Source organism: Cuculus canorus, chromosome 32, assembly GCF_017976375.1.
Source record: "Cuculus canorus isolate bCucCan1 chromosome 32, bCucCan1.pri, whole genome shotgun sequence".
In the NCBI taxonomy this organism is placed as follows: domain Eukaryota; kingdom Metazoa; phylum Chordata; class Aves; order Cuculiformes; family Cuculidae; genus Cuculus; species Cuculus canorus.
In genome coordinates, this window is record NC_071432.1 from 1,326,000 (window position 1) to 1,347,338 (window position 21,339).

Consider the following 21,339-nt stretch of genomic DNA (forward strand, 5'->3'; position numbering starts at 1 on the left):
AGCGGCCCCGCAGCAGCCCCATAGCAACGCATCAGGACCCACGGCAGCCCCACAGCGGCCCCACGGTGGCCCCACGGCAGCCCCATAGCAATGCATCGTGACCCATGGCAGCCCCATAGTGGCCCCACAGCGGGTCCAGGGCCCCACAGCAGCCCCATGGCAACACATCATGACCCACGGCAGCCCCACAGAGGCCCCATAGCGGGTCCAGAGCCCCACAGTGGCCCCACAGCAGCCCCATGGCAACGCATCGTGACCTATAGCAGCCCCATAGAGGCCCCATAGCGGGTCCAGGGCCCCACGGTGGCCCCACAGCAGCCCCATAGCAACGCATCATGACCCACAGCAGCCCCATAGCGGCCCCATAGTGGGTCCAGAGCCCCACAGAGGCCCCATGGTAACGCATCGTGACCTATAGCAGCCCCATAGCGGCCCCATAGCGGGTCCAGAGCCCCACAGCAGCCCCATGGCAACACATCATGACCCACGGCAGCCCCATAGTGGCCCTACAGTGGGTCCAGAGCCCCACGGTGGCCCCATAGTGGCCCCATAGCGGGTCCAGGGCCCCACAGCAGCCCCATGGCAACACATCATGACCCACGGCAGCCCCATAGTGGCCCTACAGTGGGTCCAGAGCCCCACGGTGGCCCCACAGCAGCCCCATAGCAACGCGTTGTGACCCATGGCAGCCCCATAGTGGCCCCACAGTGGGTCCAGGGCCCCACAGAGGCCCCACAGCAGCCCCATGGCAATGCATCATGACCCACGGTGGCCCCACAGCGGCCCCATAGCAATGCATTGTGACCCACAGCAGCCCCATAGTGGCTCCACAGTGGGTCCAGCGCCCCATGGTGGCCCCACAGCAGCCCCATAGTGCCCCATAGCGGGTCCAGGGCCCCACAGCAGCCCCATGGCAACACATCATGACCCACGGCAGCCCCACAGAGGCCCCATAGCGGGTCCAGAGCCCCACAGTGGCCCCACGGCAGCCCCATAGCAATGCATCGTGACCCACAGCAGCCCCATAGTGGCCCCATAGCGGGTCCAAGGCCCCACGGTGACCCACAGCAGCCCCATAGCAACGCATCATGACCCACAGCAGCCCCATAGCGGCCCCACAGTGGGTCCAGAGCCCCACTGTGGCCCCATAGCAGCCCCATAGCAATGCATCGTGACCCACAGCAGCCCCATAGTGGCCCCACAGCGGGTCCAGAGCCCCACGGTGGCCCCACAGCAGCCCCATAGCAACGCGTTGTGACCCATGGCAGCCCCATAGTGGCCCCACAGTGGGTCCAGGGCCCCACAGAGGCCCCACAGCAGCCCCATGGCAATGCATCATGACCCACGGTGGCCCCACAGCGGCCCCATAGCAATGCATTGTGACCCACAGCAGCCCCATAGTGGCTCCACAGTGGGTCCAGCGCCCCATGGTGGCCCCACAGCAGCCCCATAGTGCCCCATAGCGGGTCCAGGGCCCCACGGCAGCCCCACAGCAGCTCCATAGCAACGCGTCGTGACCCACGGCAGCCCCATAGTGGCCCCATAGCAGGCCCAGGGCCCCACGGTGGCCCCATAGGAGCCCCATAGTGGCCCCACAGTGGGTCCAGGGCCCCACAGCAGCCCCATGGCAACACATCATGACCCACGGCAGCCCCACGGTGGCCCCACAGCAGCCCCATAGCAATGCATCGTGACCCACGGCAGCCCCATAGCAGCCCCATGGCACCCACAGCCCCCCACGTCCCCTCTGGTGCCCCCCAACTCCCCACATCGCCCCCCACATAACCCCATGGCACCCACAGCCCCCCACGTCCCCTCTGGTGCCCCCCAACTCCCCACATCGCCCCCCACATCACCCCATGGCACCCACAGCCCCCCACGTCCCCTCTGGTGCCCCCCAACACCCCACATCGCCCCCCACATCACCCCATGGCACCCACAGCCCCCCACATCCCCTCTGGTGCCCCCCAACACCCCACATCGCCCCCCACATCACCTCATGGCACCCACAGCCCCCCACGTCCCCTCTGGTGCCCCCCAACTCCCCACATCGCCCCCCACATCACCCCATGGCACCCACAGCCCCCCACGTCCCCTCTGGTGCCCCCCAACACCCCACATCGCCCCCCAACCCCCGACACTCACCCTCCCGGCTCCGTCGCACTCCGGCTGCACCCCGAGAACCTTGGGGGGTCCCCCCCGCCCCCTGCGCCCCACAGCACCCCTGCGCCCCACGGCTGCGCCCGCTCTCCCCGCCGCCGCACCCCCTTTTTCCCCTGGGGGGGGATTAAAGTTTCCAGCGTCCCCCCCTAATCCCAATCCCCCGGGGCGACCCCAGAATCCCGGGATTAGGGGTGGGGATTAGAGCTGGGGGGCAGCAGGGGGGCCCCCCCAAACCCTGCCCCCCCCCCGGGTAATCCCGGCGCCCCCTAATTGCTAATTAAAGGCTTTGGGGTTATTTTTAGGGGGCTGAGGGGGTCAAGGGGGGACCCCCGGCTCCCCCCCCCCCCCCCCGTGCCCCACTTGGCCCCGCGCCCCACCGTGATGTAACGGCCCCGACGCCGTGGGGCGGGGAGCGTGCTATGGGGCAGGGAGAGTGCTATGGGGCAGGGAGTGTGCTATGGGGCAGGGAGCACGCTGTGGGGCAGGGGAGTGTGCTATGGGGCGGGGAGTGTGCTATGGGGCAGGGAGCGTGCTATGGGGCGGGGAGTGTGCTATGGGGCAGGGAGAGTGCTATGGGGCGGAGAGTGTGCTATGGGGCAGAGAGCACGCTGTGGGGCAGGGAGTGTGCTATGGGGCGGGGAGAGTGCTATGGGGCAGGGAGTGTGCTATGGGGCGGGGGAGCACGCTATGGGGTGGGGAGTGTGCTATGGGGCAGGGAGAGTGCTATGGGGCGGGGAGCGTTGTGCTATGGGGCGGTGAGCACGCTATGGGGCAGGGAGTGTGCTATGGGGCAGGGAGTGTGCTATGGGGCGGGGAGCGTTGTGCTATGGGGCGGTGAGCACGCTATGGGGCAGGGAGCGTGCTATGGGGCAGGGAGCGGGGCGACATCCCGGTGCGTTGCGCAGGCAGTGACCCACGGCGTCGCTATAGGGCAAAAGGGGGTTCAACACCTCAGATGTGGGGCAGGAGGGGTTCAACACCTCAGATGTGGGGCAGGAGGGGTTCAACACCTCAGATGTGGGGCAGGAGGGGTTCAACACCTCAGATGTGGGGCAGGAAGGGTTCAACACCTCAGATGTGGGGCAGGAGGGGTTCAACACCTCAGTATGGGGGGCAGGAGGGGTTCAACACCTCAGATGTGGGGCAGGAAGGGTTCAACACCTCAGATGTGGGGCAGGAGGGGTTTAACACCTCAGTATGTGGGGCAGGAGGGGTTCAACACCTCAGATGTGGGGCAGGAGGGGTTCAACACCTCAGATGTGGGGCAGGAAGGGTTCAACACCTCAGATGTGGGGCAAGAGGGGTTCAACACCTCAGATGTGGGGCAGGAAGGGTTCAACACCTCAGATGTGGGGCAGGAGGGGTTCAACACCTCAGATGTGGGGCAGGAGGGGATTCACCCCGGCGATGTGGGGCAGCCGCGCCCCCGTCCTCTCCCATCAGGAAATCGCGGGTGATGGGCTAAGCCGCCCTCAATCCCGCTATGGGGCAGGCGAGGTCGCAGGGCCCCGCTGTGGGGCAGGAGGGGGTTCAGCAGCACCCCCAGGGCAGGTGGGGTCGCAAGGCCCTGCTATGGGGCAGAAGGGGCTCCCAGGGCCCCGCTATGGGGCAGAAATGGGTTCCATGCCCTGGTATGTGGGGCAGGAGGGGATTCAACACCCTCTGATGTGGGGCAGGAGGTGATTCAACCCCACAGTATGTGGGGCAGAGGGGATCCCCTTGCCGTGGGGCAGCAGGGGCTCCCTCGCCATGGGGGCAGGAGGGGATCCTGCGCTGTGGGGCAGGAGGGAATCTTCGCTGTGGGGCGGAAGAGAATTTACCACTCCAGTGTGTGGGGCAGCAGGGAATCCTCGCTATGGGGCAGCAGGAGCTCCCTCACCGTGGGGCAGAGGGAACCTTCGCCATGGGGCATCCGTGTCCCTGCACTGTGGGGCAGAGGGAACCATCACTGTGGGGCAGCCGTGTCCCCTCGCTATGGGGCAGCCGTGTCCCCTCGCTATGGGGCAGCCGTGACCCTTCGCTATGGGGCAGCCGTGTCCCTTCGCTATGGGGCAGCCGTGTCCCCTCGCTATGGGGCAGCCATATCCCCTCACTATGGGGCAGCCGTGTCCCCCCGCTATGGGGCAGCCGTGTCCCTTCACTATGGGGCAGCTGTGTCCCCCCGCTATGGGGCAGCCGTGTCCCCTCGCTATGGGGCAGCCGTATCCCTCGCTATGGGGCAGCCGTGTCCCCCCGCTATGGGGCAGCCGTGTCCCTTTGCTATGGGGCAGCCCTGTCCCCTCTCCATGGGGCAGCCGTGTCCCCTCGCTATGGGGCAGCCGTGTCCCCTCTCCATGGGGCAGCCCTGTCCCCCGCTATGGGGCAGCCGTGTCCCCCCGCCATGGGGCAGCCCTGTCCCCCCGCTATGGGGCAGCCATATCCCCTCGCTATGGGGCAGCCATGTCCCCCCGCCATGGGGCAGCCGTGTCCCTTCGCTATGGGGCAGCCGTGTCCCCTCGCCATGGGGCAGCCATATCCCCCCGCGCTATGGGGCAGCCGTGTCCCCCGCTATGGGGCAGCCGTGTCCCCCCATTATGGGGCAGCCGTGTCCCTTCGCTATGGGGCAGCCGTGTCCCCCCATTATGGGGCAGCCGTGTCCCCCCGCTATGGGGCAGCTGTGTCCCCTCGCTATGGGGCAGCCGTGTCCCCTTGCTATGGGGCAGCCATATCCCCTCGCTATGGGGCAGCCGTGTCCCCCCGCTATGGGGCAGCCATATCCCCTCGCTATGGGGCAGCCGTGTCCCCCCGCTATGGGGCAGCCGTATCCCCCCGCTATGGGGCAGCCATGTCCCTTTGCTATGGGGCAGCCGTGTCCCCCTGCTATGGGGCAGCCGTGTCCCCTCGCTATGGGGCAGCCGTGTCCCTTCGCTATGGGGCAGCCATATCCCCCCGCTATGGGGCAGCCGTGTCCCCCGCTATGGGGCAGCCGTGTCCCCCCGCTATGGGGCAGCCGTGTCCCCTCGCTATGGGGCAGCCGTGTCCTTCGCTATGGGGCAGCCATGTCCCTTCGCTATGGGGCAGCCCTGTCCCCTCGCTATGGGGCAGCCGTGTCCCCTCGCTATGGGGCAGCCGTGTCCCTCGCTATGGGGCAGCCCTGTCCCCTCGCTATGGGGCAGCCGTGTCCCCCCGCCATGGGGCAGCCGTGTCCCCGCGGCGCCCCGTCAGGAAATTGCGGGTGACGGGCTAAGCCGCCCTCAATCCGGGCGCGGGGGTGAGGTGGGGCCGAGCCCCCCCTGCCCCCGCGGCCCCCGCCGCCCCGGCCCCACGGCGTGTGGGGCGCTAAGCCGGGCGCCGCTATAAAGAGGGGCTGCGGGCGGCGGGCGAGGCAGCCATGGCGGTGGCCTGGGCGACGGCCGTGATGGCGGCGCGGCGGCGGCACGAGGACGAGGACACGACGCGCGACAGCGTCTTCACCTACACCAACAGCAACAACACCCGCGGTGCGCGGGGCCGGGGGCGCTGGGGGGCACCGGGGCAGGGGGGCGTGTGGGGCAGGAGTATGTGGGGCAGGAGTATGTGGGGCAGCGGGGCATGTGGGGTGCTATGGGGCAGGAGCACGTGTGGGGCAGGAGGGGCAGTGTGGGGCAGAAGGGTATGTGGGGCAGGAGTATGTGGGGCAGCGGGGCATGTGGGGTGCTATGGGGCAGGAGCACATGTGGGGCAGGAGGGTATGTGGGGCAGAGGGGCAGGCTGGGGCAGGAGTATGTGGGGCAGCAGGGCATGTGGGGCAGGGGGGCATATGGGGCAGGAGCACATGTGGGGTGCTGTGGGGCAGGAGCACATGTGGGGCAGGAGGGGCAGTGTGGGGCAGAAGGGTATCTGGGGTAGGAATATGTGGAGCAGCGGGGCATATGGGGCAGGAGTATGTGGGGCAGGGGGGCATGTGGGGCAGGAGTATGTGGGGCAGGGGGGGCATGTGGGGCAGGAGTATGTGGGGCAGGGGGGCATGTGGGGCAGGAGTATGTGGGGCGGGGGGGCATGTGGGGCAGGAGTATGTGGGGCAGGGGGGCATGTGGGGCAGGAGCATGTGGGGTGCTGTGGGGCAGGGGACAGGCTGGGGCGGAAGGGTATGTGGGGCAGAGGGGCATGTGGGGCAGGAGGGCTGCTGTGGGGCAGGAGGGCAGGCTGGGGCAGGAGTATGTGGGGCAGGAGGGGCAGTGTGGGGCAGAAGGGTATCTGGGGCAGGAGTATGTGGGGCAGCGGGGCATGTGGGGCAGGAGCGCATGTGGGGTGCTGTGGGGCAGGGGCATGTGTGGGGCAGGAGGGGCAGTGTGGGGCAGAGGGGGTCTGTGGGGCAGGGGGGCATGTGGGGCAGGAGTATGTGGGGCAGGAGGGCATGTGGGGCAGGGGGGCATGTGGGGTGCTGTGGGGCAGGGGCATGTGTGGGGCAGGAGGGGTGCTGTGGGGCAGGCTGGGGCAGAAGGGTATGTGGGGCAGGAGGGGCAGTGTGGGGCAGAAGGGTATGTGGGGCAGGAGTATGTGGGGCAGGAGGGGCAGTGTGGGGCAGAGAGGGTCTGTGGGGCAGGGGGGCAGGCTGGGGCAGGAGTATGTGGGGCAGGGGGGTATGTGGGGCAGAAGGGTATGTGGGGCAGGAGTATGTGGGGCAGGGGGGCATGTGGGGCAGAAGGGTATGTGGGGCAGGAGTATGTGGGGCAGGGGGGCATGTGGGGCAGAAGGGTATGTGGGGCAGGAGGGCAGGCTGGGGCAGGAGTATGTGGGGCAGGGGGACATGTGGGGCAGGAAGGGCAGTGTGGGTCAGGTGGGATGTGGGGCTCTGTGGGGCAAGGGGTATGTGGGGTCTGTGGGGCAGGGGCGGCAGTGTGGGGCAGGGGTTATGTGTGGGGCAGGAGCAGCGTTGTTGGGCGCTGTGGGGCACGGGGTTCAAGAGCTTAGGATGTGGGGCAGGGCAGGGTCACAGGGTCACGCTATGGGGCAGGGCAGGGGCAGTGTGGGGCGGGAGGGGTTCAATACTTCAGTATGTGGGGCAGGAAAAGGGTACGCCGTGGGGCAGGAGGGCGGTGTGGCGCAGGGGCACGCTGTGGGGCAGGGGGCACGCTATGGGGCAGGAGGGGGTCCCAAGGCCCTGCTATGGGGCAGGAGGGGTCACAGGGTCAGGGTATGGTTCAACACTCTGATGTGTGGGGCAGGATGGTCCCCAGAGCTCTGCTATGGGGCAGGAGGTGCTTCTACACCTCAGCATGTGGGGCAGGAGGGGTCGCGGGTCCCTGCTATGGGGCAGGAGGTGCTTCAACACCTCAGTATGTGGGGCAGGAGGGGTCGCAGTCCCTGCTATGGGGCAGGAGGTGCTTCAACACCTCAGTATGTGGGGCAGGAGGGGTCGCAGTCCCTGCTATGGGGCAGGAGGTGGCTCAACACCTCAGTATGTGGGGCAGGAGGGGTCGCGGGTCCCTGCTATGGGGCAGGAGGTGGTCCAAGCCCTCGATATGTGGGGCAGGAGGGGTCGCAGGTCCCTGCTATGGGGCAGGAGGTGGTCCAAGCCCTCAGTATGTGGGGCAGGAGGGGTCGCGGGTCCCTGCTATGGGGCAGGAGGTGGTCCAAGCCCTCAGTATGTGGGGCAGGAGGGGTCGCAGGTCCCTGCTATGGGGCAGGAGGTGGTGCAATACCTCAGTATGTGGGGCAGGAGGGGTCGCAGGTCCCTGCTATGGGGCAGGAGGTTGTCCAAGCCCTCAATATGTGGGGCAGGAGGGGTCGCGGGTCCGTGCTATGGGGCAGGAGGTGGTTCAAGCCCTCGATATGTGGGGCAGGAGGGGTCGCGGGTCCCTGCTATGGGGCAGGAGGTGGTGCAATACCTCAGTATGTGGGGCAGGAGGGGTCGCAGGTCCCTGCTATGGGGCAGGAGGTTGTCCAAGCCCTCAATATGTGGGGCAGGAGGGGTCGCGGGTCCGTGCTATGGGGCAGGAGGTGGTTCAAGCCCTCGATATGTGGGGCAGGAGGGGTCGCGGGTCCCTGCTATGGGGCAGGAGGTGGTCCAAGCCCTCAGTATGTGGGGCAGGAGGGGTCGCGGGTCCCTGCTATGGGGCAGGAGGTGGTCCAAGCCCTCAGTATGTGGGGCAGGAGGGGTCGCAGGTCCCTGCTGTGGGGCAGGAGGTGGTCCAAGCCCTCAATATGTGGGGCAGGAGGGGTCGCGGGTCCGTGCTATGGGGCAGGAGGTGCTTCAACACCTCAGTATGTGGGGCAGGAGGGGTCGCAGGTCCCTGCTATGGGGCAGGAGGTGGTTCAACACCTCAGTATGTGGGGCAGGAGGGGTCGCAGGTCCCTGCTGTGGGGCAGGAGGTGGTTCAACACCTCAGTATGTGGGGCAGGAGGGGTCACGGGTCCCTGCTATGGGGCAGGAGGTGGATCAACACCTCAGTATGTGGGGCAGGAGGGGTCGCTGGTCCCTGCTATGGGGCAGGAGGTGCTTCAACACCTCAGTATGTGGGGCAGGAGGGGTCGTGGGCCCCTGCTATGGGGCAGGAGGTGGTCCAAGCCCTCAATATGTGGGGCAGGAGGGGTTGCAGGTCCCTGCTATGGGGCAGGAGGTGGTTCAACACCTCAGTATGTGGGGCAGGAGGGGTCGCGGGTCCCTGCTATGGGGCAGGAGGTGGCTCAACACCTCAGTATGTGGGGCAGAAGGGGTCGCAGGTCCCTGCTATGGGGCAGGAGGTGGTTCAGCACCTCAGTATGTGGGGCAGGAGGGGTCGCAGGTCCCTGCTGTGGGGCAGGAGGTGGCTCAACACCTCAGTATGTGGGGCAGGAGGGGTCGCAGGTCCCTGCTATGGGGCAGGAGGTGGCTCAACACCTCAGTATGTGGGGCAGGAGGGGTCGCAGGTCCCTGCTATGGGGCAGGAGGTGCTTCAACACCTCAGTATGTGGGGCAGGAGGGGTCGCAGGTCCCTACTATGGGGCAGGAGGTGCTTCAACACCTCAGTATGTGGGGCAGGAGGGGTCGCAGTCCCTGCTATGGGGCAGGAGGTGCTTCAACACCTCAGTATGTGGGGCAGGAGGGGTCGCAGGTCCCTGCTATGGGGCAGGAGGTGGTGCAACACCTCAGTATGTGGGGCAGGAGGGGTCGCAGTCCCTGCTATGGGGCAGGAGGTGCTTCAACACCTCAGTATGTGGGGCAGGAGGGGTCGCGGGTCCCTGCTATGGGGCGGGAGGTGCTTCAACACCTCAGTATGTGGGGCAGGAGGGGTCGCGGGTCCCTGCTATGGGGCAGGAGATGGTTCAGCACCTCAGTATGTGGGGCAGGAGGGGTCGTGGGTCCCTGCTATGGGGCAGGAGGTGGTTCAAGCCCTCGATATGTGGGGCAGGAGGGGTCGCGGGTCCCTGCTATGGGGCAGGAGGTGGTCCAAGCCCTCAGTATGTGGGGCAGGAGGGGTCGCGGGTCCCTGCTATGGGGCAGGAGGTGGTGCAACACCTCAGTATGTGGGGCAGGAGGGGTCGCAGGTCCCTGCTATGGGGCAGGAGGTGGTGCAACACCTCAGTATGTGGGGCAGGAGGGGTCGCGGGTCCCTGCTATGGGGCAGGAGGTGGTCCAAGCCCTCAATATGTGGGGCAGGATGGGTCGCAGGTCCCTGCTATGGGTCAGCCCCAGCGCCCTGACCCCCATCTCTGCCCCGCCAGGTCCCTTCGAGGGTCCGAACTACCATATCGCCCCGCGCTGGGTCTACAACCTGACGTCGCTGTGGATGATCTTCGTGGTGATCGCCTCCATCTTCACCAACGGGTTGGTCCTGGTGGCCACCTGGAAGTTCAAGAAGCTGCGGCACCCTCTGAACTGGATCCTGGTGAACCTGGCGGTGGCGGACCTGGGCGAGACCGTCATCGCCAGCACCATCAGCGTCGTCAACCAGATCTTCGGTTACTTTGTCCTGGGCCACCCGCTCTGCGTCATCGAGGGCTACACCGTGTCTGCCTGCGGTGAGCGGCGCCGGGGGGCTCGGAGGTGTGGGGCAGGGCTGGGGAGTGGGGCTGGGAGGTGTGGGGCAGGGCTGGGGAGTGGGGCTGGGAGATGTGGGGCAGAGCCAAGGGGGCTGAGAGGTGTGGGGCTGGGCTGCGGAGTGGGGCTGGGAGGTGTGGGGCAGAGTTGTAGGGCTGAGAGATGTGGGGCTGGCGGTGCTGGGAGGTGTGGGGCAGAGCCGAGGGGCTGAGAGATGTGGGGCTGGCAGTGCTGGGAGGTGTGGGGCAGAGCTGAGGGGCTGAGAGGTGTGGGGCAGAGCCGAGGGGGCTGAGAGGTGTGGGGCTGGGCTGCGGAGTGGGGCTGGGAGGTGTGGGGCAGAGCCGAGGGGGCTGAGAGGTGTGGGGCTGGGCTGCGGAGTGGGGCTGGGAGGTGTGGGGCAGAGCCGAGGGGGCCCAGAGATGTGGGGCTGGCAGTGCTGGGAGGTGTGGGGCAGAACTGAAGGGCTGAGAGGTGTGGGGCAGAGCCGAGGGGGCTGAGAGGTGTGGGGCTGGGCTGCGGAGTGGGGCTGGGAGGTGTGGGGCAGAGCCGAGGGGGCTGAGAGGTGTGGGGCTGGGCTGCGGAGTGGGGCTGGGAGGTGTGGGGCAGAGCCGAGGGGGCCGAGAGATGTGGGGCTGGCAGTGCTGGGAGATGTGGGGCAGAGCCGAGGGGGCCCAGAGATGTGGGGCTGGCGGTGCTGGGAGGTGTGGGGCTGGCGGTGCTGGGAAGTGTGGGGCAGAGCCGAGAGGGCTGAGAGATGTGGGGCAGGGCTTGGGAGTGGGGCTGGGAGGTGTGGGGCAGAGATGAGGGGGCTGAGAGATGTGGGGCAGGGCTGCGGAGTGGGGCTGGGAGGTGTGGGGCAGAGCTGAGGGGCCGAGAGATGTGGGGCTGGTGGTGCTGAGAGATGTGGGGCTGGCGGTGCTGGGAGGTGTGGGGCAGAGAGATGTGGGGCTGGCGGTGCTGGGAGGTGTGGGGCAGAGAGATGTGGGGCTGGCAGTGCTGCGAGGTGTGGGGCAGAGCCGAGGGGGCGCAGAGATGTGGGGCTGGCGGTGCTGAGAGATGTGGGGCTGGCGGTGCTGGGAGGTGTAGGCCAGAATTGAGTGGGGCCGGGAGCTGTGGGTCAGAGCTGTGGGTCAGAGCTGTGGGTCAGCCATTCCCCCCGCCGTGGGTCCCTCTGGCCCAGGTTTTCCCCGCGCTATGGGGCAGCCCCACTGACCTGTGCCCCACCGCAGGCATCACGGCGCTCTGGTCTCTCGCCATCATCTCGTGGGAGCGTTGGTTCGTGGTCTGCAAACCCTTCGGGAACATCAAGTTTGACGGGAAGCTGGCGGTGGCCGGGATCCTCTTCTCCTGGATCTGGGCCTGCGCATGGACCGCGCCCCCCATCTTCGGGTGGAGCAGGTGTGGGGCGCGCGGGGGGATCCCCCTGCCCCACGGCCGCCCCACGGCCCTGCCCCACACGCTGTGTGTCCTCCCCACACACAGGTATTGGCCCCACGGGCTGAAGACGTCGTGCGGCCCGGATGTGTTCAGCGGCAGCTCAGACCCCGGCGTGCAGTCCTACATGGTGGTGCTCATGGTCACCTGCTGCTTCTTCCCCCTCAGCATCATCATCCTCTGCTACCTCCAAGTCTGGCTGGCCATCCGGGCGGTGAGCGACCCACGGCGCGCCCCACGGCGACCCACGGACAGCCCCCCCGTGGGGAGGGACCCCTGGGGAGTGCTGCACCTCATACACCCTTCCATAGAGTCACAGTGACCCACAGCGCCCCATAGCCCCCCGTGGACAGGGACCCCTGGGGAATGGTTCACCTCAGAAACCCTTCCATTGAGTCACAGCGCCCCACGGCGCCCCGTAGCGCCCCATGGACAGGGACCCCTGGGGAGTGCTGCACCTCATAAACCCTTCCATAGAGTCACAGTGCCCCACAGCGCCCCATAGCCCCCCATGGACATCCATGGGGATCCATGGGGAATATTTCACCTCATAAACCCTTTCATAGAGTCACAGCGCCCCACAGCGCCCCATAGCGCCCCATGGACAGGGACCCATGGGGAATGGTTCACCTCAGAAACCCACCCATAGAGTCACAGTGACCCACAGCGCCCCATAGCCCCCCATGGACAGGGACCCCTGGGGAATGGTTCACCTCAGAAACCCACCCATAGAGTCACAGTGACCCACAGCGCCCCATAGCGCCCCATGGACAGGGACCCCTGGGGAGTGCTTCACCTCAGAAACCCTTCCATAGAGTCACAGTGACCCACAGTGCCCCATAGCGCCCCATGGACATCCATGGGGATCCATGGGGAATATTTCACCTCATAAACCCTTTCATAGAGTCACAGCGCCCCATAGCGCCCCATGGACAGGGACCCGTGGGGAATGGTTCACCTCAGAAACCCTTCCATAGAGTCACAGCGCCCCATAGCGCCCCATGGCGCCCCACAGACAGCCCCCCATGGACACCCATGGACACCCATGGGGAATGTTTCACCTCATAAACCCTTCCATAGAGTCACAGCGCCCCACGGCGCCCCACAGCACCCCATAGCGCCTCATAGCGCCCCACAGACAGCCCCCCATGGACATCCATGGGGATCCATGGGGAATATTTCACCTCATAAACCCTTCCATAGAGTCACAGCGCCCCATAGCGCCCCACAGACAGCCCCCCATGGGGATCCATGGGGAATATTTCACCTCATAAACCCTTCCATTGAGTCACAGTGCCCCACAGCGCCCCATAGCGCCCCATGGACAGGGACCCCTGGGGAATGTTTCACCTCATAAACCCTTCCATAGAGTCACAGTGACCCACAGCACCCCATAGCGCCCCACAGACAGCCCCCCATGGGGATCCATGGGGAATATTTCACCTCATAAACCCTTCCACAGAGTCACAGCGCCCCACAGTGCGCCCCACAGCACCTCATGGCACCCCATGGGGACCCACAGCACCCCATAAACCTCTCCAGAGCCACAGCACCCCATGGCGCGCACCACAGACAGCCCCCCATGGATGCTCATGGGGATCCATGGGGAATATTTCACCTCATAAACCCTTCCATAGAGTCACAGTGACCCACAGCACCCCATAGTGCCCCACAGACAGCCCCCCATGGGGATCCATGGGGAATATTTCACCTCATAAACCCTTCCATAGAGTCACAGCGCCCCACAGTGCACCCCACAGCACCTCATGGCACCCCATGGGGACCCACAGCACCCCATAAACCTCTCCAGAGCCACAACACCCCACAGCGCCCCACGGCAGAACCCACAGCATCCCCCACGCAGCCCCCCATGGACACCCATGGGGACCCACAGTACCCCATAAACTACTCCACAGAGGCACAGCGCCCCACGGTGCCCCACAGACAGCCCCCCATGGACACCCATGGGGACCATCTTGCCCCATAGAGCTCTCCACAGAGCCACAGCGCCCCACGGGCATCCCCCATCGACACCCACGAACCCTATGGGGTCCTTCTCCCCCCAGAGGTCACCCCCATGGTCCATCTCCCCCCACAGCCCCACCGCGGGGCCCACCTCCTCCCGTAGCGCCCCCCAGCCCCATAGCTCGCCCCATAACCCCCGCGCCTCCCTGCAGGTGGCCGCCCAGCAGAAGGAGTCGGAGTCGACACAGAAGGCGGAGAAGGAAGTGTCGCGCATGGTGGTGGTGATGATCGTCGCCTACTGCTTCTGCTGGGGGCCCTACACCATTTTCGCCTGCTTCGCCGCCGCCAACCCCGGTTACGCCTTCCACCCGCTGGCGGCCGCCCTGCCCGCCTACTTCGCCAAGAGCGCCACCATCTACAACCCCATCATCTACGTCTTCATGAACCGGCAGGTGGGAATGTCGGAACGGGGAGCGTTGGGGGATGTCGAGGGCATCCGGGATGTCGGGGGCGCTGGGATGGAACTGGGAGCGTTGGGGTTCTTGGGATGGGACTGGGGACACTGGGAACGTTGGGGACATAGATGATATTGAGGACATCAGGGATGTTGGGGGCATTGGGATGGAACTGGGAGCGTTGGGGTTGTTGGGATGGGACTGGGGACATTGGGAACGTTGGAGACAAAGGGGACATTGAGGACATCAGGGATGTTGGGGGCATTGGGATGGAACTGGGGACATTGGGAACGTTGGAGACAAAGGGGACATTGAGGACATCAGGGATGTTGGGGGCATTGGGATGGGACTGGGGACACTGGAACGTTGGGGACATGGATGATATTGAGGACATGAGGGATGTTGGGGGCATTGGGATGGGACTGGGGACACTGGGACGTTGGGGACATGGATGATATTGAGGACATGAGGGATGTTGGGGCATTGGGATGGGACTGGGGACACTGGAACGTTGGGGACATGGATAATATTGAGGACATGAGGGATGTTGGGGGCGCTGGGATGGGACTGAGAGCGTTGGGGTTGTTGGGATGGGACTGGGGACACTGGGAATGTTGGAGACAAAGGGGACATTGAGGACGTCAGGGATGTTGGGGGCATTGGGATGGGACTGGGGACACTGGGAACGTTGGAGACATGGATGATATTGAGGACATCTGGGATGTTGGGGGCGTTGGGATGGAACTGGGGACACTGGGACGTTGGGGACATGGATGATATTGAGGACATGAGGGATGTTGGGGGCCCTGGGATGGAACTGGGAGTGTTGGGGTTGTTGGGATGGAACTGGGGACATTGGGAAAGTTGGGGACACAGGGGACATTGAGGACATGAGGGATGTTGGGGTCGTTGGGATGGAACTGGGAGCATTAGGGATGCTGGATGGAACGAGGGGCATTGGGGACACGGGGGACGTTGAGGACATCAGGATGTTGGGGTTGTTGGGATGAGACTGGGGACACTGGGAACGTTGGGGACATGGATGATATTGAGGACATGAGGGATATTGGGGGCATTGGGATGGGACTGGGGACACTGGGAACGTTGGGGACATGAACTATATTGAGGACATGAGGGATATTGGGGGTGTTGGGATGGGACTGGGAGCATTGGGGTTGATGGGATGGGACTGGGGACACTGGGAATGTTGGGGACATGGATGATATTGAGGACATGAGGGATGTTGGGGGCACTGGGATGGAACTGGGAGCGTTGGGGTTGTTGGGATGGGACTGGGGACACTGGGAACGTTGGGGACATGGACGATATTGAGGACATCAGGGATGTTGGGGGTGTTGGGATGGGACTGGGGACACTGGGAATGTTTGGGACATGGATGACATTGAGGACATGAGGGATGTTGGGGGCGCTGGGATGGGACTGGGAGTGTTTGGGTTGATGGGATGGGACTGGGGACATTGGGAATGTTGGGGACAGGATGATATTGAGGACATGAGGGATGTTGGGGGAGTTGGGATGGGACTGGGGACAGTGGGAATGTTGGGGTCATGGATGATATTGAGGACATCAGGGATGTTGGAGGCACTGGGATGGAACTGGGGACACTGGGAACGTTGGAGACATGGCTGATATTGAGGACATCAGGGATGTTGGGGGCGCTGGGATGGGAGTGTTGGGGTTGTTGGGATGGAACTGGGGACACTGGGAACGTTGGGGACACGGTGGAGGCTGAAGACATGGGAGACGATGGGGAAGTTGGGACGGAACTGGGGGTGTCAGGGACGCTGGGATGGGGGTGCATGGAGCAGGGATGCCGAGCAGGGACGGGGCACCTGGAAGAGGGGTTTGGAGCTGTGCCAGAGGCACGGGACACCGATCAGCCATGTCGCCCTTCCTCCCCCCCCCCACAGTTCCGGAACTGCATCCTGCAGCTCTTCGGCAAGAAGGTGGACGACGGCTCCGAGGTCTCCACCTCGCGCACCGAGGTCTCCTCCGTCTCCAACTCCTCCGTGTCCCCAGCCTAAGCCGCCCCCCTCCCCCGCCAATAAACGCTCCAGCCCGGATCCGCCTCAGCGCTGCCATTGCCCGCCCACCCCCCCCCCCCCCCCCCCATGGCGGGAACCAAGCCCCGCCCCCACACGGACAGCCATTGGTCACGTGGGCAGGCCGGGCACCACGCGCTGATTGGCTGAAAAGGGCGGGAACGAGGGGGAATGGGGCGGGACCACCTGCGGGGGGGGGGTGTGTGGAGGGGGAAAGACGGCGCCTCTGCTGGCCACGCCCCCATCGGCTGGAAAAGGGCGGGAACGAGCGCCTTCGGGGGGGGAAGAGGGGGGTGCTGAGGTCACGTGGGCAGCGCGGGCTCTACGCTCGGGTTACATATGAAAAGGGCGGGAACGGCGCTCCCCGAGATCACGGCGGGGGGGCGGGGGGGGGAGGGGGGTGTCACGTGGGCACGGGATTGGCTGACAAAGGAGGGAACTGCGCTCGCCGAGCTCGGCCGGGGAGCGCCGAGGTCACGTGGGCAGGGCGGACGCCGCGCTCTGATTGGCTGAAAAGGGCGGGAACGGCGCGCGCGGGGATGCGTCACGTGAGCGGGAGACGGGATGAAAAGAGCGGGAACGGCGCGCGCTGGGAGGTGTCACGTGGGCAGGAGACGGGATGAAAAGAGCGGGAACGGCGCGCGCCGGGAGGTGTCACGTGGGCAGGAGGGGCACTGAAAAGGGCGGGAACGGCGCGCGCGGGGAGGTGTCACGTGGGCAGGAGACGGGATGAAAAGAGCGGGAACGGCGCGTGCGGGGAGGTGTCACGTGGGCAGGAGGGGCGCTGAAAAGGGCGGGAACGGCGCGCGCCTCAGCGGGAGAGGGAAGCGGTGGTTTTTGGCGGGAAGTGGAGGCAGGGAGAAGGCTGCGCCATTTTGTACCCACAGCCCCTATTGCACCAAAGCTCAGTGGTGGCTGAGGGGTCCCCTTCCCCATATCCACATGCATCCCGTGTCCTCTGGATCCCCGATTTCTTCTGTATCTGAGGGGATGGGGGACGTGGGAGGGACAGGAGACACGCATGGAGGACATGAGGGACACATGAGATGGACATAGAACATATATGGGGACACGGACACACGAGGAACATGGGATGGACACGGGACAAACATTGGGACATGGATATGAGGGACAAGGGACACACGGGGGACATATATGGAGACATGAAAGACTGGGACACAAAAGGGACGTGGATGTGAGTGATAGAGGGACACGGGACAAATGAGGGCCACGTGGGATGTGAGGGACACGGGACATGCAAGGGACACACATGAGGGACGTGAAAGACACGCACAGAGGACATGGACACAGGAGGGACACTTGGGACGTGACAGACAAACATGGAGGACACATGGGATGTGTGAGGGACACATGGAACATGTGAAGGACACGTATGGGGACACACAAGGGACATGGGATGTGTGAGGGACACGCATGGGGGGGCACCTGGGACACCTCTCATGGATGAACCCCCGTCCCGGCAGATGGACAGGACCCGGGGGGGGTGTTTCATTAGTGCTGATTAATTGATCACCTGTAATTATTTATTTGGGGCACTGAACACAGGAGGGAAGGAGCCGTGTTCGTCTGTCTGTCCGGTGTCCATCACTGCCCTTTGCTCAGTCATTTTGGGGGGGGGGGGGGGCAGGGTGTCTGTCTGTCCATCCATCTGCTGGTGGGGAGGGCTGTCTGTCTGTCCATCCACCAGCAAGGGAGCTCTATCCGTTTGTCTGTTCCTCTGCTGACAGTGGAGGGGCTCTGTCTGTCCATCCCCAGAGGGCTCTGTCCGTCCTTCCACCAGCAAGGGAGGCTCTGTCTGTCCTTCCACTCGTGGGGAAGCTCTGTCTGTCCGTCCATCAGTCCCCGGGGGGCTCCGTCTGTCCTTCCACCATGGGGAGGGCTCTGTCCTCCCTCCTGTCTGCCCACTGGCGCTGTGTCTCCGTCCGTCTGTCTGCCAGGGGGGTCTCTGCTCGTCTGTCCGAGGGGGGTGCCCCTGTCTGTCTGTCCGACGGGGGTGTCTCCGTCTGTCTGTCCATCGAGGGGGCCGCCACGGTGGCGTCCATGCCGTAGAGTGCCAGCAGCTCCCGCAGAATCCTCTCGAGCTCGGCAGGGCCCAGCCCGGGGCTCAGCACCTACAGGGGGGCGCACGGGGAAGGTGGACAGAGAGGGGAATCGGGGGGCACGGGGGGGGGCACGGGGGGGGGGGAGAGGGGAATAGGGGGGCACAGAAGGTGGAAGGTACAGGGGAAAAGAGGGGTCCATGGGGGGGCAAAAAAGGAGGCGGGGCACAGAGATGGGGGGCACAAAGTGGGGGGTTGACATGTGCTGCACCCCCAGCTCCCCCCCTGACTTCCCCCCCACCCCCGTCCCCTCTTACCTGCCACCATCTTGGGGGGGCGCCCGGGGGGGGCGCCCGGCCGCAGAGCGCGAGGGCGAGGTGTAGGGCGGCAGCCGCCACGTGCTGGGGGGGGTATCGCAAACCCAGCCCCCCCGCGGCGCCATCCCGCACCAGCGCCCATGACACCCCCGGCACCCGGCGTGGCCCCCAGCCCCCCCGGCGACCCCCCCAGCGCCCCAGGGCCACCAGGTACTGCAGCAGGTACTGGGGGGGACACACAATGGGGGGGTCAGGGAGCTCCAGCGCCGACCCACGGGGGGTCAGGGGAGTCCCAGACCCCAAACACCCACACATGGCGGGCAGAAACCCCCAAACACCAACCCAGGGGGGGTCAGGGGGGTCCCAGACCCCAAACACCCACACATGGCGGGCAGAAACCCCCAAACACCAACCCAGGGGGGGTCAGGGGGGTCCCAGACCCCAAACACCCACACATGGGGGGCAGAAACCCCCAAACACCAACCCACGGGGGGGTCAGGGGAGTCCCAGACCCCAAACACCCACACATGGGGGGCAGAAACCCCCAAACACCAACCCACGGGGGGTCAGGGGAGTCTCAGACCCCAAACACTCACACATGGGGGGCAGAAACCCCCAAACACCAACCCACGGGGGGTCAGGGGAGTCCCAGACCCCAAACACCCACACATGGGGGGCAGAAACCCCCAAACACCAACCCACGGGGGGTCAGGGGAGTCCCAGACCCCAAACACCCACACGTGGGGGGCAGAAACCCTCAAACACCAACCCACGGGGGAGTCAGGGGAGTCCCAGACCCCAAACACCCACACATGGGGGGCAGAAACCCCCAAACACCAACCCACGGGGGGTCAGGGGAGTCCCAGACCCCAAACACTCACACATGGGGGGCAGAAACCCTCAAACACCCACACATGGGGGCAGAAACCCCCAAACACCAACCCACGGGGGCATCTGGGGGACACAGGGGGTTGGGGGGGGGGGTGGTCCCAGACCCTAAACACTGACCCAGGGAGGGGGGCAGGGGGAGCACAGGTGTTGGGTGGGGACACGTGGGGGTCAGAGACCCCCCAACGCCGACCCACAGAGGGATCGGGGGGGTCCCAGACCCCAAGCACCCACATATGGGGGGTCAGGGGGGTTGGAGGGGGCACAGGGACCTCCAATCACTAATCCATGGGGAGGTCAGGAGATACATGGCGGGGATCAGGATGTAGGGGGGGTCCCAGAAGGGTTTTGGGGGTCCCATAGGTGGTTTTGAGTTCCGATGAGTGGTTTTGAAGTGTTTGAGGGGGTCCCAGGGGCGTTTTTGGAGTATTTTGGGGGTCCCGGGGGTGTTTCTGGAGTATTTTTGGGGTCCCAGGGGTGCTTTTGGGGGTGTTCTGGGGTCCCATAGGTGGTTTTGGGGGTCCAGTGGGTGGTTTTGGGGCTCCCAAGGGTGTTTTTGGGGTCCCTGGGGTGTTTCAAGGTGCCTCACCTTGTGCGGGTGCGCGACGGGGACGCGGAAGCGCAGGACGCGCAGCAGGAGGAGCTCGCACTGCACCAGGCTGTCCCGCAGCCCCCAGAACCCCCCCTCAGGGCCCGGCGGGGGCTGCCCGGGGTGCAGCAGCCTGGGGGGAGCACAGGGGGGAAATTGGGGTGTCTGGAGGCGGGCGCAGAGCGGGCTGGGGTGTCCTGGGGGCCCACAGTGTGAACTGTGGGGTGTTGGGGTGTTCTGGGGGGGGGGGGCACAGAAGGGGTTGCGGGTCTTGAAGGGGGTTTAGGATTCAGAGGGTGCTTTTGGGGTGGGATTTGGGAGGTTTCGGGGTGCGGTGGGTGTTTGTGGATGTTTCTGGGGTGGGGTTTTAGGGTGCAGGAGGTGTTTCTGGGGTGGGATTTCAGAGGTTTTGGGGGTTCAGGGTGTGTTTGGGCTGGGGGGGGTGGCTTTGGTGTGCGGAGTGGTTTAGGGGGTGTTTTTGGGGTAAGATTTGTGGGTTCTTGGGGTTCAGGGGGTGGTTTTGGGGTGGGGTTTTGGGGTCCGGGGGGGGGGTTCAGGCACCTGTGTGTGACATTGAGGACATCCCTGGCGCGCAGCGGAGTCCCCTGGGCCTTGGCGGCCAGGAAGATGGCGGCGGCGGCCATGAGGTGGGGGTCATGGGGGGCCCCCGGCCTGGCCGCCCGCGCCCAGCGGTGGAAGGCGGCACAGGCGGTGGCCACGGCCAGCGAGCCCAGGCCCAGCTTCACCCCTGGGCCAGCGACACCGTGTCCCTGCCGGCCACCACCTCCCCCTAAACGAACACCCCCCAAACCACCCCCCCTTCAGCCCCCCAAACCACCGCCCAGCTGCCGCCATAACCCCCTGCACCCCGAAACCGCCCCCGCCTTGAGCCCCCCATTGCCTCCCCGAAACCACCCATCATATCCCCCGTTGCACCCCCAAACCCATCCCACCCCTTCAGCCACTGCTGCCCCTCAAATCGCCCCCCGAAACACCCCCTATTCACAGCCAAATCCTCCCCCCGAGTCCCCCCAAAACTGCCCCCTGGCCCCCCCCCCCGCTTACCGGCCTCCATGATGAAGCGGGCGAGGCGGAGGCGCCCCCGGGCCTCGTCCCCCCACTCATCCCGCGGCCCCGCGGGCTCCAGCGCCATCGGGGGTGGCGGTGATGTCATGGGGTGAGCTATGACGTCACACCTCTGACTCCGCTCTGAGCCCCTTTATCGCGTCACGCTCCGCTATCGCTGCTCCCCTATGAAGTCACAGCGGGGGGGAGTGGTGACATGATATGACGTCACACCGTGCCCCTCCCATCGCCAAAGCCACACCCTTAGATGACATCACACCCTGATGACATCACACCCCTACACGGTGTTGTCGCTGTGAGAATGACCGCACTGCGGTGATGACATCACAATGGGGGGT

At 65.5% G+C, this 21,339-nt stretch overlaps 2 protein-coding genes across 2 annotated transcripts; one reads left to right on the plus strand and one right to left on the minus strand.

Annotated features, from left to right (window-relative positions):
- The first annotated feature begins 5,499 nt into the window (after positions 1 to 5,499).
- On the plus strand, positions 5,500 to 16,087 carry LOC128849716 (red-sensitive opsin). The gene is made up of 6 exons (XM_054052211.1): positions 5,500 to 5,642; positions 9,829 to 10,125; positions 11,374 to 11,542; positions 11,627 to 11,792; positions 13,756 to 13,995; positions 15,930 to 16,087. Exons 1-6 carry the CDS (start codon positions 5,534 to 5,536, stop codon positions 16,041 to 16,043), a joined length of 1,095 nt encoding a protein of 364 aa, XP_053908186.1. The 5' UTR covers positions 5,500 to 5,533; the 3' UTR covers positions 16,044 to 16,087.
- A 1,500-nt stretch (positions 16,088 to 17,587) lies between these two features.
- CCNQ (cyclin Q) lies at positions 17,588 to 21,131 on the minus strand. The gene is made up of 5 exons (XM_054052215.1): positions 20,981 to 21,131; positions 20,477 to 20,663; positions 19,916 to 20,048; positions 18,439 to 18,663; positions 17,588 to 18,193 (listed from the first exon to the last, which is right to left on the minus strand). The coding sequence occupies exons 1-5, from the start codon at positions 21,087 to 21,089 to the stop codon at positions 17,918 to 17,920; spliced, it is 930 nt and encodes a 309-aa protein (XP_053908190.1). The 5' UTR covers positions 21,090 to 21,131; the 3' UTR covers positions 17,588 to 17,917.
- Between the last annotated feature and the right edge of the window lie 208 nt (positions 21,132 to 21,339).

Bases quoted from the DNA above. Each gene is read 5' to 3' on its own strand.
- LOC128849716 (XM_054052211.1), top strand. From the start codon at position 5,534: ATGGCGGTGGCCTGGGCGACGGCCGTGATGGCGGCGCGGCGGCGGCAC. The intron at 5,643-9,828 runs GTGCGCGGGGCC...CTGCCCCGCCAG, and splicing joins CAACAGCAACAACACCCGCG to GTCCCTTCGAGGGTCCGAAC. The intron at 11,543-11,626 runs GTGTGGGGCGCG...CCCCACACACAG, and splicing joins CCCATCTTCGGGTGGAGCAG to GTATTGGCCCCACGGGCTGA.
- CCNQ (XM_054052215.1), bottom strand. From the start codon at position 21,089: ATGACATCACCGCCACCCCCGATGGCGCTGGAGCCCGCGGGGCCGCGG. The intron at 20,664-20,980 runs GTAAGCGGGGGG...TCGCTGGCCCAG, and splicing joins CCGCTTCATCATGGAGGCCG to GGGTGAAGCTGGGCCTGGGC. The intron at 18,664-19,915 runs GTGAGGCACCTT...TGTCCCCCCCAG, and splicing joins CCGTCGCGCACCCGCACAAG to TACCTGCTGCAGTACCTGGT.